Source organism: Schistocerca serialis, chromosome 7 (assembly GCF_023864345.2).
Source record: "Schistocerca serialis cubense isolate TAMUIC-IGC-003099 chromosome 7, iqSchSeri2.2, whole genome shotgun sequence".
NCBI classification, from domain to species: Eukaryota; Metazoa; Arthropoda; class Insecta; order Orthoptera; family Acrididae; genus Schistocerca; species Schistocerca serialis.
The window spans coordinates 552,199,286-552,213,586 of NC_064644.1; the positions used below are offsets into that span (position 1 = coordinate 552,199,286).

Sequence of the window (14,301 nt, forward strand, 5' to 3'; positions counted from 1 at the left end):
ACTTATACCTCCCGAAGAGATCATGAATGTAAAATTAGAGAGATTCGAGCGTGCACGGAGGCTTTCCGGCAGTCGTTCTTCCCGAGAACCATATGCGACTGGAACAGGAAAGGGAGGAAATGACAGTGGCACGTTAAGTACCCTCCACCACACACCGTTGGGTGGCTTGCGAAGTATAAATGTAGATGTAGATGTGCTTCATCAAGTAGGCCACTAGACGGTATTTTAGACGTTACTAGAAAACGCTCTCGGCAGACAGGGGTTTGCAACACTGGTCGACAGTTGAGCGCATGGAACAGCGAATACAATCTAAGCAAGAGTTAAGTAATATTTTGTAACTCGAGCACTTGTGTGGTACCGAGAAACTCACACCTTGCACATTGAACTGGAGTCTGTGCCCTCTGCAGAGCAAGCTAAGAACAAGTGACACGACAAATAATGTGAATCGAACATCTCGTCGTCGTCGTCGTCGTCGTCCCCCTTTTAGGACTATGTCAGAAGTGTAGGTATAAGGGCATAAAGGCATTCAGTCATGCCATCATTCTGTCTCCTTCCTTAACCAAAGAAAATGTCTGACTTTTTTCACACATGCAACGACCCACCCTTGGAGATGAAGATTTTCTGATTGATTCACTGAGGAGCGCCAACGCTGCTTTACGGTTGCAGAACTTCGGAAACTTCACCGATGCGTGGAGCTGATACGCGGCCAACATCAGCTGTCTGAGGGCAAAGCTGACTACGATCCAGTTGATGCAAGTGCACCGTCGTGGCCTCCTAGACGTCGCCGGCCACCGTCCTGGGGGTTACTGCACCCAAGCGCATGACATAGGGACCATGAGTTAGCGCGGCCGTGTGTGCCTGGCAAGACCCTGGAGGACCTAGGTAGGCCGAACTCGTCCTTTACTGCTGGCGACACGCACGGCGTCACCTGCTGCTAAGATTGCTCGGCAACACGGTCGCTACCGCTCGTGACCCTGGACGATAGGGGCTTCAGCGCATTCCATGATGTGCTACGTTTGCAAGAACGCAGTGTGTCCATCACGACGGTTGTAGTGCTGTATAGGACTGACTGAATAAACACCCGTCACTACTACTGCTATTTGACTGCATACCCCGGCGTAAATTTGCCCTCTACATTTCTCACACACATCCATATGCGTAAAGGTCCCGAATAATCCAGTTTTTTACACTTCACTAGATTTCATGTCCCTTTTAACTATGCTGTCAATCTGTTAATCCGAGTGTTTATCTTTTGGTTTGAGGCGATTTAATCATTTTAGAATATTTTAATACTTTGAATTTCAATAGTGGTAATTCTAATGCCTGTATTAAATTATCTTCCAAAACTGGAAGTAGATGCCAATGACTTTGCCTCTTTGGCGGACTGTACTTAAAGTTTTTATTTTCTTAAATATTTCTGATGTTGAATTATTATTCAAAGAATTTTTTTCTAAATCATTGCTAATAGTCTTGAGTGCCTCAGGGGCATGTTCTTAAATGCTTGCTAGATGTGGAGACTCACATTTGTTTAAAATTGAAAATATGAAAATATAATAACAAAAGTATGAAGTGTTTGGGTGTTGTATGCCCAGCATCTTACCATTCCCATTGAAAATTAAAGAGAAGAATGATAAAAGTAATAAATGTGAGAATCTTTTATGATAAGCGCTTACAGACCCCTGCTACCTACCATTTCAAATACACACCTACCTTTCAGTGCCATGAAAGAGACTAATATTGTCATCAAAAGTAATGTATGGCTCGATATGTAAATGATTAGCATTTCGTATCAGTCGCAAAATGCAGGAGTGACACCACCTACATTCTTTATGTAAAGAAAGATAACATAGGGGGTTTATGATTAAAAACTCGCATTTGATGTTGGCAGTAGTATCAGAATTTTATAGCAACAGGACCGTCGCCATTGAGAATGTAGTTAATTATTCTGCGATAGTGCTGCTTACTTTGGTCACGTAAATATGGATTCGATGGTTTCAGCAGGATCGTTCTGAAGGCCGATCAGGAACTTAACGGTTCCAAGCGACAAGCGCTCGAGAGGATAGATATATGGTGCACTTAGTTGAACAGGATCGTACAGTTACCTCGCATCAGGAAATGGGCCTGTCTGTGGCTAGAAAGTACCCAAATGTACAATGAGACTACATCTGGAACAGCGCAGGTCGTCAGAATGTCGATAATTTTCACTCTTCCTTGATGTGGCAGTAGAGAGAGGGTGCAGATAGTGGTACGTTCAATGATAAGATTAGTTGTGGAAGTAGCACCACATCGTTTTTACTTTCTAGTCAGCTACATAAAATCACACAGTGAAACTGTTCAGTAACGGACTAGACAGTAGAAGAGGCAGAGAGAGAGAGAGAGAGAGAGAGAGAGAGAGAGAGAGAGAGAGAGATAGAGTGCTGACCTGCAGGTAGGGGCTGCAGGCGGAGAGAAGCACACGGTGCGCGCGCAGGCGGCGACCCTGGCAGCAGAGGGTGACGTCAACGAAGGCCTCGGCGGCCAGCGGGCGCCGCATGTGCGCCAGCACACCCGAAGCGTGTCGCTCCCACCGTACCAGCAGCCGGTTACCACCCATCTGCAGCACACGAGCACAGCACTCCGCATCACAACAGTCCACATCACCAGCAGCAGGTTGCCACCCATCTTCAGAACACTGGGACAACGTTCTACATCACCAGCTGCTGGTTACAAGCAGGTTGCAATACAAACATGTACATACAAAACTCTACATCAAAGCCATTCAGCACATATGTGTTAACTGTAGGGTCCCTAAAACATAGATGTATGTTGTGAATGAGACATTTTGGTTTCAAGCACCGAATTATCCAACTTACCAAGCAATTTACTATGTAAAAGTGCAACAGACATAAAATGATTCAATGTGCAAGTAAAATGACGCTTTATGTAGTTTTCTTATTTTTTTCTTCTTATTCTTGTTCATAGTTGCTGTGGCCTTCTCCACCTGACATCACGGCGCCTAGAGTATCAGCAACCAAACAGACAACCTGCAGCCGCGGGTTGCCCGCTTCGGAGGCACACCGAAGCACTACACAACCGACAGGCAATATTGATGAACGGCCACAACAACAACAACAACAACAACGACGACGACGACGACGACGACGACACCACAGCAAAGACACCAGCAGCCACGAGGGGCCACTACCAGCCCACATAATCACAACGAAGAGGTCGCTGAAGACCCCGGAACTATTTTCATACATCAAACCACGTGATGGAAAATAGTTCCGAGGTACTCATCCGCCGAAGCGTTATAAAGGCCGGCGCTCGGCCGCACATCGGCAGTTCATCGACCGCCTGCTGACTTGGATAGCCCGGCTTGGACCATCTCGCTGATCTCTGGATTAGGCTTGGTATATCGGAGAAGTCTCTGGCAGAGACTAGTAGGAAATTATTTCAGTTGTTTTCTATATTATTCTTGTATGTAGTTGTGATTCCAAGTCGGATCACTGTTTTGTATTGGTGTTATACTTGGAGAATTTGTTTTGGTTAATTGAACAGTCAAATAAATTGTTTTCGGACTTTGATCGTTAGTTTCTTCTGCTTAGGCAGACATATCAATAGTCCTGTTAGTGCACATTGTTAACAAGATGTTCCCATCATACATCACACAGAATGATCTTGGAGGAACATTAATACTGTACGTGCTGTCTCCTCAGTACGGTTCTAAACATCACCCTTCTGCAGCCACTCTATGCTGTTAAGCGATATCGACGTTTTACTCTTTTTTTGTGAATTACTTTCTCCCAGCTATGCAGGCAATCAGTCACCTGCTCTTCAATCTATAAACTCTAAACTCCTCCCGAACAGGCCATGAAGGCCCAACGGTACTGACCGGCCGCCGTATCATCCTCAGATCGTAGGTGTTACTGGATGCGGTTATGTCAGTTTCCGAGACCGGAGCCGCTACTTTTCAAACGAGTAGCTCCTCAGTTTGCCTCACACGGGCTGAGTGCACCCGGCTTGCCAGCAACGTTCGGCAGACCGGATGGTCACCCAACCAAGTGCTAACCCATCCCGACAGCTCTTAACTTCGGTGATCTGACGGGAACTGATGTTACCACTGCGGTAAGGCCGTTGGTGCTCTTCAGGCTACATCTGTCGAAGTGACAAATTCTGTAGCACTTAGGAAACGAAATTATGATGCAGTGGGAATATAGAAAGAAACGTTTGCTCACAGCATGCAGCTTGGGTGAGAACACATACGAAATATCACAAGAGAGCTTTGTTGCCTCGTGGCGTCTTTCACGACGTAGAGTTGTAATCTGTCGAATCCCTTCAATTGGGAAGTACGAGCAATCATTTTGTTTATGTCAATGACGAAGAAAAGTCTCAACAAAAATAAATTGTGAAATTCATAATAATCTTCAAATATGGTTCAAATGGCTCCAAGCACTAAGGGACTTAACATCTGAGGTCATCATTCCCCTAGACTTAGAACTACTTAAACCTTACTAATCTAAGTACATCATACACATCCATGCCCGAGGCAGGATTCGAACCTGCGACCGTAGCAGCCACGCGTTTCCGGAATGAAGCGCTTAGAACCGCTAGGCCACAGCGACCGGCTAATACTCTTCGTTTATGAAGAAATATAACGAGTTGCGGAGCGTTTTGCATGATATAAGGACTGTATGTAAATGTATAATCTACTTTTGAAAACGATTTAAACAATAAATGAGAAAAGTGACGATACAGTCATTGAATTATTTGACTGTTTTCCTTAAATTTCACGAACACTTTTGTAGGACAATGCTCATTCGCACACTGCTATTAGTAACCGAGAACTCTTCACATGTCTGAAACAGAAATTGCTTGACAATCACCCATACATTCCAAATATGCCGTCTCAATTGGCAGCTCTTCAACAAAGTGGACAGTTTATTATCATCATAGTGTTTACCAAACGACAAGGAGCCTCAACGCACCGCCCTATCATGAATAGCTTAGATTAGATTCAGTTTTCGTTGCACAGACCCAAAAAGGTGTGCCGCAGGGGAGTGTCATAGGACCGTTGCTATTCACAATATACATAAATGACCTTGTGGATGACATCGGAAGTTCACTGAGGCTTTTTGCGGATGATGCTGTGGTGTATCGAGAGGTTGTAACAATGGAAAATTGTACTGAAATGCAGGAGGATCTGCAGCGAATTGACGCATGGTGTAGGGAATGGCAATTGAATCTCAATGTAGACAAGTGTAATGTGCTGCGAATACACAGAAAGATAAATCCTTTATCATTTAGCTACAAAATAGCAGGTCAGCAACTGGAAGCAGTTAATACCATAAATTATCTGGGAGTACGCATTAGGAGTGATTTAAAATGGAATGATCATATAATGTTGATCGTCGGTAAAGCAGATGCCAGACTGAGATTCATTGGAAGAATCCTAAGGAAATGCAATCCGAAAACAAAGGAAGTAGGTTACAGTACGCTTGTTCGCCCACTGCTTGAATACTGCTCAGCAGTGTGGGATCCGTACCAGGTAGGGTTGATAGAAGATATAGAGAAGATCCAACGGAGAGCAGCACGCTTCGTTACAGGATCATTTAGTAATCGCGAAAGCGTTACGGAGATGATAGATAAACTCCAGTGGAAGACTCTGCAGGAGAGACGCTCAGTAGCTCGGTACGGGCTTTTGTCAAAGTTTCGAGAACATACCTTCACCGAAGAGTCAAGCAGTATATTGCTCCCTCCTACGTATATCTCGCGAAGAGACCATGAGGATAAAATCAGAGAGATTAGAGCCCACACAGAGGCATACCGACAATCCTTCTTTCCACGAACAATACGAGAATGGAATAGATGGGAGAACCGATAGAGGTACTCAAGGTACCCTCCGCCACACACCGTCAGGTGGCTTGCGGAGTATGGATGTAGATGTAGATGTAGAAAATGAGATGGTTCTCGTGGGTGTAGAACATGTCAGAAAGTACAAAATAAAATCATAAAATATTTGAATATAATACTTACTACCCTGATCTTTTGTCAGGAGATTGTCGAAATAGGTGAATACAATGCGATAAACTGGAACAGCTAATATCTACAGAATTAACATGGTGTCAGAATGAAACATTGTTATGGAATATTAATAAATATATCATACACAAAATACCTAATCTTGACTGTTGTGACCAAGTGCTGCTAAAACTGAAATCTAGCAGACATTTTAACTTAAACTGGCTCAGCCGTCCCTGTTAAGATATTCATCTATAGAGTAGATGGAGTTGCCTGTCAAAGACTCTTTCAAACTCTGTTTAAACCGTGTTTTATCTGAAACCAAGTTTTTAATGCTTGCTGGTAATTTACTGAAAATGTGTTTTCCTGAATATTGGAATCCTTTTTGGACGAAGGCAAGTGATTTCAGGTCTTTATGTAGATTGTTCTTATTCCTAGTATTGATTCTATGTATTGCGCTATTGGTTTGGAATATAGATGTATTACTTGCAACAATATTCATTAAGGAATAAATACACTGAGAAGCAACGGTTGGAATACGTAGTTCCTTGAACAGGTTTCAACATGGTGTTCTTGAATTTACACCACAAATGATTCTTATCACACGCTTTTCCATCCTAAAATCTATCGCTCGGTTTGATGAATTGCACCAGAATATGATCCCATATGACATAACAGAATGAAAGTAAGAAAAGTGTGCCAGTTTTTATGTTTATATCTCCTACATCTGACATCATTCTCACTGCAAATACAGACTTGTTTAAACGCTTAAGCCATTGTGTAGTATGCCCTTCCCAACTGAATTTATTATCGAGTTGTAATTCCAGAAATTTAACACTGTCAACCTCTTCGATCTTCGTGTCTTCATATGTTACACACATGCTGAAAGGAAATCCTTTATAGGTTCTGAACTGCATATTATGGGTCTCCTCAAAGTATAATAACAGTGAATTAGCTTTAAACCACTTATTAATGTCAGTGAAAATTTTATTAGCAGCTATTTCTAAATCTGTACTTGAGCTAGTGACAGACTTGCACATAAAAGCATGCCCACGCTAGAGCAAGTGCCTTATATTGCTGTAAATTACACTGAATACAGCTGTTAAGTCAAATAGGACTGTTTACATAACAAACTGTCACCTGCGAAGTTCCCATCTTATAACAGTCTTCAGTGCTAAGTTAATGTGCCTCACGTAACATTGTCGACGATTTGTATTGTATTCTCTTGAGTGTTTCGCCACTAGAAGTACCAAATTAGCTGTTGTTGTATGGGAGTGTTGTTGCTACAAAACGGTATGTGCTTCGTGACGCTGGTGATGTATAATTCTCATGTTAAGACACTAGTGTCACATTGTGTATGAGATGACACGATCCCATCCCAGGCGTCAGTTCTCTTTTTATACCGCTTTCGTGCCATATACCTTGCTCCACAAAAGCCTCTTCCCTGTTAGGGTTTTCCTGAGTCTGTCATTCGGGCAGAAAGCTACAATTGTTTGGATCGTGTTGGCAATTAGACTTTAATAGTAATGGAAGTCTGGGAGAAATTAAATTACTGTGAGCAGATTGAGATTTCAAGAGGATGATAGAAATATTGCTGTTTAATGTCCTTCACGTCAGCTAAGTGTTACGGTCATTCTATTCCATTCAGCTTTCAGATGATAAAGGTTAACCAATCCTCAAAAGTTATCAAAAGTGTGGAATAACCGTGTAGCCAACATTTCTGGATCAGATATTACCATGGATCTATTTCTCCATTGTAAATTAGCGCACTATATTTTCAGTTACGAATAATGATTCAACTCTGATTGAATCAATACATACCTTATAGACATTTTATTCACCAAATTCTAAAAATTTGTCCTGTAAATATTTTTGTTATTGTGTTTTACGTCGCTTAGGGTAAATTCTAAGTACTATTGATGCAAAAAAGATGTTCTATAACTAAATAGGTGCAAAAATTCTTTGCAGTTAACATCGCGGAGAGAAACACTTGACAGAGACCGATGTAGAAACTTGGGAGTTAGGTAGTGGATGGAGAAGACCTTTTTTTTGGGTGGGGGGGGGGGGGACACGGAAATATTTTATAGCAACGGAGAGATGACACAGTGGGGAGCAGATTTTGAAAGTTAGCAAAGAGCGGCACTAGGATGTTGCCACAATCGATGACTCGATGAAACAGTCAGGTTTTAAAGTTCTTGAAAGAGAAAAGGCCCTCAAATACTACAAGAGGAAAAGAACAGAAGATAGAACAGTAAAGCCTCAAAGAAAACGAGCATCAAGGAAAAAGAAATCAAGACAAAGGTAGAACAAGAGTTGCACAGGCTTATATCCAAGAAACGTGAGTGGGTGGATCAGTAGCAAAGACAGTGGATGAATAGGGCCACAGTTATTTATTTGATCAAGACAAGTAAAGAGCATGGGGATTATAGTAGGTGACTGGATGGTGTAAACAGAAACTAAATTTTAGGCCATAATTTGTGCTATGGGAGGCGAACTTTGACCTGTGAAATTATTGTCAGATTCATTTAATGTCCACGGCCTTAGTGGACCGTCGGTCGGTCGTCCTACAGGACGACGCGTTTGGGCTGGCCTTTCGTTCATGAGCCGGCTGTATGTGTGTGTATCGACTCCCGATTTGTCTTCGTGCGTGTTTAGTTACTGTTGGGTATCATTCAGGTCTTCGTGCAAGTGTTTGTCAGGGTGTGTGTGTGTGTAGTTGTCCTTATTTCTAATGACGACTATTTTAGACGTTGTCGGCACTCTGAAGGCAGTCGGTCGGTCGTTGCGGACGAGTTAAGTTATCTCCGCGCGGTGCAGTCGGCCAGGGCCGCTGGCAGCCCCTGCGCAGTGTCGGAGATTGTTTGGAGCTGTCCGATTGCTAGGAGCTTAGTGGTTCACCGACCCGGGAATTCAAAGTTGAGTAGTGGTTTCAACTAACCATGCCACTTGTATTCATGTTGTGGTGGTTCGCTTCGGTGGTTTGCTGCTGGGGAGGTTATCTGGTGAGCAACAACGAGCAGTTCTACCGCTGATATTTAGCCGCCATCTGGTGCAATTAACTATTTTGGTCGACTACGATTTGAGTGCACCAGTGGAAATTTCTGTCTTGTGGCCGTTGGTGTCTTGCTTACCTGCCCTGGGCACTGACGTAAATTCAGGCAGTGTTGTTTAGAGGGAAGTTAACTATTACCGTGTTTCAAATACAAGTATAGCAACGGAATTTTCTGCCTGGTGGCCGTTAGTGTTCCGGTTACCTGCCCTGGCCACTAACGTAATTTCGGGCAGCGTCCTTTCCTCACCTGTTGTCGCTATCCAACATGGTGCGTAATTTTGACAGCTAATTCACACTGCATTGCGGATTTTCACGTTTGTAACATTGCCGGTTTGAGTTCTCATGTACTGATTGAGGGGAAGCAAGTTGTTGTGTCGGTCAGTCCATGGCTGTCCCCTGGATGGGTTCCGACGGATCAAGTATAGTTGGGCTCACCACCGGTCTCACCAAAGTGAACGAGGGCAGACCGACCTCCCTGGAGGCTTTCTGAATGCCACCGGTGTTTAACTATCTGTTGTCAGCTATTTTAAATTTTAGACTTATGGTTATTTGTTTTGTTTTCTTAAAAGTTTGCAAATTAATTTTCAAATTTTACTTTCAAGCTTAAACACAGTGGCCTTTAGCATTTTAAGATTATCGTAATATATTTTGAAATTCTGAAGTTTGATTGTGGCCCCCTGCCATTGGTATTGCACCTTGCATATGTTGTTTCTTTGAATTATTTTATTGCTATCTTAATTGGATTTTATCTTGTTGATTTTTACAATTTCTTGTTGTTAAACATGCTGGACTTCTGCCTTTAAAGCTCTATGGTAATATATTCTGAAGTTTTGAAATTTAATTGCGGTCCTCAGCCGTTGGTGTTGCACCTTGTATATGTTGCCTTTTCGGTTTTAAACTATTTTATTGCTATCTTAATAAAAAATTTTGTAATTTTTTATTAATTGTAGGCCTTCAGTCTTTAAAGGTCTATGGTAATATATTCTAAAATTTTGGAAATTAATTGTGGCCCTCAGCCATTTGTATTGCACTTCGCGTATGTTGTTTTTGAATTATTTTATTGCTATCTTAATTGGATTTTTATTTTGTTAAGACTTCTTGTTGGAGGCCTTCAGCCATGAAAGAGTTGCTAAACTACAATAAATGACAATGAGAAGCAGATGCTGACTTCAACCCTAGGCCCTTTCCACAGTCCTATTACTTCTTCTGCCCAACAGGTTTAGCGCGAGTTTCAATCATGGCTTTTAGCTGACACTTTTTTTTGCGTTTGCCATTGGTGGTTGTATTGCTTTGCTAAGATTTATTTCCAATGCTGCTCCCCCAATTTTACATATATTGCGACAGGGTTAAATGGGTTCCAAGCAAGGATCTTCCAGGTAAATAAAGGAAAAACTGTTGACTTGTGTGGTTGTGCATAGATTACATGTAATCTGGATCAATAATAGGTTATAAAGCTGAGCCCTGTATGTCTATAGTTATTATTATTCTAAGAAATAGATTGCAAGAATACTGAAAATTTCTACTGAGCTCTATCTCTGGGTATATTGTTGTCTGTTCGTCATAAGCAAATCAGTATGTATTTTTGCTAATGTTGAGGGTATGGAAACTTATAGTAACAGCTTAGCCGAGCGGTTCTAGGCGCTTCAGTCCGGAACCGCGCTGCTGCTACGGTCGCAGGTTCGAATCCTGCCTCGGGCATGGATGTGTGTGATGGCCTTAGGTTAGTTAGGTTTAAGTAGTTCTAAGTTCTAGGGGACTGATGACCTAAGTTGTTAAGTCCCATAGTGCTCAGAGCCATTTATAGTAACAGTACATATAAGATTATAAAAAAAAAAAAAAACTAGACTTCTCTAGAGGCCTTACTGTCTCGCTGGCCAAGATAAATATCAAATTATACCTCCCTAATAACTAATCATGGCATCATTTCTGTTTATAAGTACTGAAATAAGACTACGTAAGTGCTACATATTTTGCTGGATATGTGCGTGTTGTGGAAGTTTGTACTTTTCATGGATTATCTACATTTATACTTCGCAAGCCACCCAACGGTGTGTGGCGGAGGGCAATTTAGGTGCCACTGTCATTACCTCCCTTTTCTGTTCCAGTCGCATATGGTTCGCGGGAAGAACGACTGCCGGAAAGCCTCCGTGCGCACTCGAATATCTCTAATTTTACATTCATGATCTCCTCGGGAGGTATCAGTAGGGGGAAGCAATATATTCGATATCTCATACAGAAACGCACCTTCTCGAAACCTGGACAGCAAGCTACACCGCGATGCAGAGCGCCTCTCTTGCAGAGTCTGCCACTTGAGTTTGCTAAACATCTCCGTAACGCTATCACGCTTACCAAATAACCCTGTGACGAAACGCGCCGCTCTTCTTTGAATCTTCTGTATCTCCTCTGTCAACCCGACCTGGTACGGACCCCACTTTGATGAGCAATACTGAAGTATAGGTCGAACGAGTGTTTTGTAAGCCACCTCCTTTGTTGAAGGAATATATTTTCTAAGGACTCTCCCAATGAATCTCAACCTGGCACCCGCCTGACCAACAATTAATTTTATATGATCATTCCACTTGGAATCATTCCGTACGCATACTGCCAGATATTTTACAGAAGTAAGTGCTACCATTGTTTGTTCCGCTACCATATAATCATACAATAAAGGATCCTTCTTTATACATATTCGCAACACATTACAATTGTCTATGTTAAACGTCAGTTGTCACTCTCTGCACCAAGTGCCCATCCACTGCAGATCTTCCTGCATTTCGCTGCAATTTTCTAATGCTGCAACTTCTCTGTATAATACAGAATCATCCGCGAAAAGCCGCATGAACCTTCCGACACATTATTCGGTTATGGTAGGACAGAATAGCATACCTCGATACTCTAGTTAAAAAAGACAATCAGGACTCGAAATGCTTTATAAAACTATGCTCTGTATCCTTACAGTCTTATTGTGGAAATCGATAATACAAACGCTGACACTGATATTCGTTTTTATGGACTATCTCTAGTTCGAATACAATGTCGTTCAGCGGGATAACTTTGTCGTAAGAGCATCAGTAAAGTATGCACGTGCATAAAAAGAATGCTGTTTGGACGGAGCATTTGCTAATTGTACAGTTATGTAGCTACCTATTCTTATAGCCATTACATCAGCCAAGGTAGTGGTGTCAGATACATGGTACAGGATCAAGAGTGGAAAATGCGTTTTTTATTTGCCGTTACAATGGCTGGTAAATGTACAGTCCTCCTTTTTTTGTTACTCTAGTAAGAGTACGGAAAAAATTCAGTGACAGTTATTCTGATAATACAAAAGTGAGTCCTGGTGAGTCCTGGCTGTTTTGCTGATGATGGTATAGGATATAGGACAAATTATGCCTTTCTGGCATATAAAGAAGGCACTGTTTGTCGAGCAGATATATACCATCACCTATTAAAATTTTCGTGCATGTTCTCCTAATATCTGTAAACCACGAAATATTTGCTTGTGTGCAGTGTTTATGTGGCACTCGCGCAGTGTTGATGTCGTGTTTGCCCAGGAAGTTGGAGCAGAATTCATGCCTCTAGCCTGATGGAAGTTCAGCAGTGAGTGGGCGACGATGGCCAGCCGCTGTCTGCCATTGGGTTCAAAATGGCTCTGATCACTATGGGACTTAACTGCTGTGGTCATCAGTCCACTAGAACTTAGAACTACTTAAACCTAACTAACCTAACGACATCACACACATCCATGGCCGAGGCAGGATTGGAACCTGCGGCCGTAGCGGTCGCGCGGTTCCAGACTGTAGCGCCGAGAACCGCTCGGCCACTCCGGCTGGCTCTCCCATTGGAGAAGCGGTGGGGAGGTGGGGCGGGTGGCAGCGTGGCTCCACATAGTTTTCTCGTGGCCGATCCTGACGTCAGCGTCCAATATACGTTAAATCTTTCTACTGGCGTTGAACATAATTGTGCATGTGCAGCGCAAACTGTATTCAGCACAGGAAAGCAAAAAGTGTCAAATGAAACGGGATTTGGTGACTAATCCAATGATATAAAGATACGATATGGAAATGAATTATGAGATGGTATAGCTGGCCGGAGTGGCCGAGCGGTTCTAAGTACTACAGTCTGGAACTGCGCGACCGCTACGGTCGCAGGTTCGAATCCTCGGGTATGGATGTGTGTGGTGTCCTTAGGTTAGTTAGGTTTAAGTAGTTCTAAGTTCTAGGGGACTGATGACCTCAGAAGTTGTCCTTAGGTTAGTTAGGTTTAAGTAGTTCTAAGTTCTATGGGACTGATGACCTCAGAAGTTAAGTCCCATAGTGCTCAAAGCCATTTGAACCTTTTCTTTTTTTTCTTTTTTTGTAGATACTGCACTATCAATCCCCAATCTTCTGAGCGTGCAGTGATGTTTCGTGGAAGTTATGTGGATTGTCCACAGCCTAGAACCTGTAGTTCTGGGAGTTGACATAACCACTCAGGTGTAACCAGGCTTCATCAGACATGAAGAATAGATTCATGTTCAAGCTTCAAGCTATTCGTAGTTACGTCAGTGAACTGCCAATCACAAAACTGGAGGCGCTAAGGAGTATCTGCTGGCTTTAATGCATGAACAACAGACATTCTGTAGGGATGCATGTGTAGGTCCAGGTGGAGTATTTGTCCGCACGATCGACGTGATATGTCGGTCTCTTGCGATACGCGTCGAGTTTATTTGGTACAACTCTGAAGCATTTTCTGGTGAACTGCAGCCACATTTTCTGATGTGCAGGCACGTTTCGGAAACATTGTTTGACTTTTCAGAACAGATCATATCTGGCAGCATTTTTGGACTAAGCGTTGCATGACACTCTTTGCTGCACTTTGACACCATTAAACGTCTTAGCAAACAACTGACTGCAACATTCCCACGACTTCGCTGTCACGTACCTTTCCACAACGAACACCCAACGCTCCACAGTGAGTGCCATCCTTTGCACTAATCGAGTCTCACTGACACAGATAGGACTCCACTCTGTACCGATGTGGGTCACGTGGTGGGTATACATGTGGTCTGCTCATCACGGGGTCCACTCATCATGTCCCACCGTATCCATTCGTCCGGGCCACTTTTATTTGCCCCACGCCGTACTTCAGTAAAACAGCAGCGTCATGGACATGCAGCGCGAGAAGTGTCATGAACCGAAAGATTTGCGCTACATTAGTGCCCACCAACTTGCTTTGGACACAGCCGCACTCTGGCTGTTACTCAGCGTAGC

At 42.9% G+C, this 14,301-nt stretch overlaps 1 protein-coding gene across 1 annotated transcript in view; it reads right to left on the reverse strand.

The window, feature by feature from the left end:
- Positions 1 to 14,301, reverse strand: part of LOC126413242 (uncharacterized) — a 127,794-nt gene that overhangs the window by 80,387 nt on the left and 33,106 nt on the right. Inside the window, exon 2 of the mRNA XM_050083142.1 lies at positions 2,423 to 2,593. Within this exon, the coding sequence (XP_049939099.1) occupies positions 2,423 to 2,593 (171 nt within the window). The remainder of the gene's footprint in view (positions 1 to 2,422; positions 2,594 to 14,301) is intronic.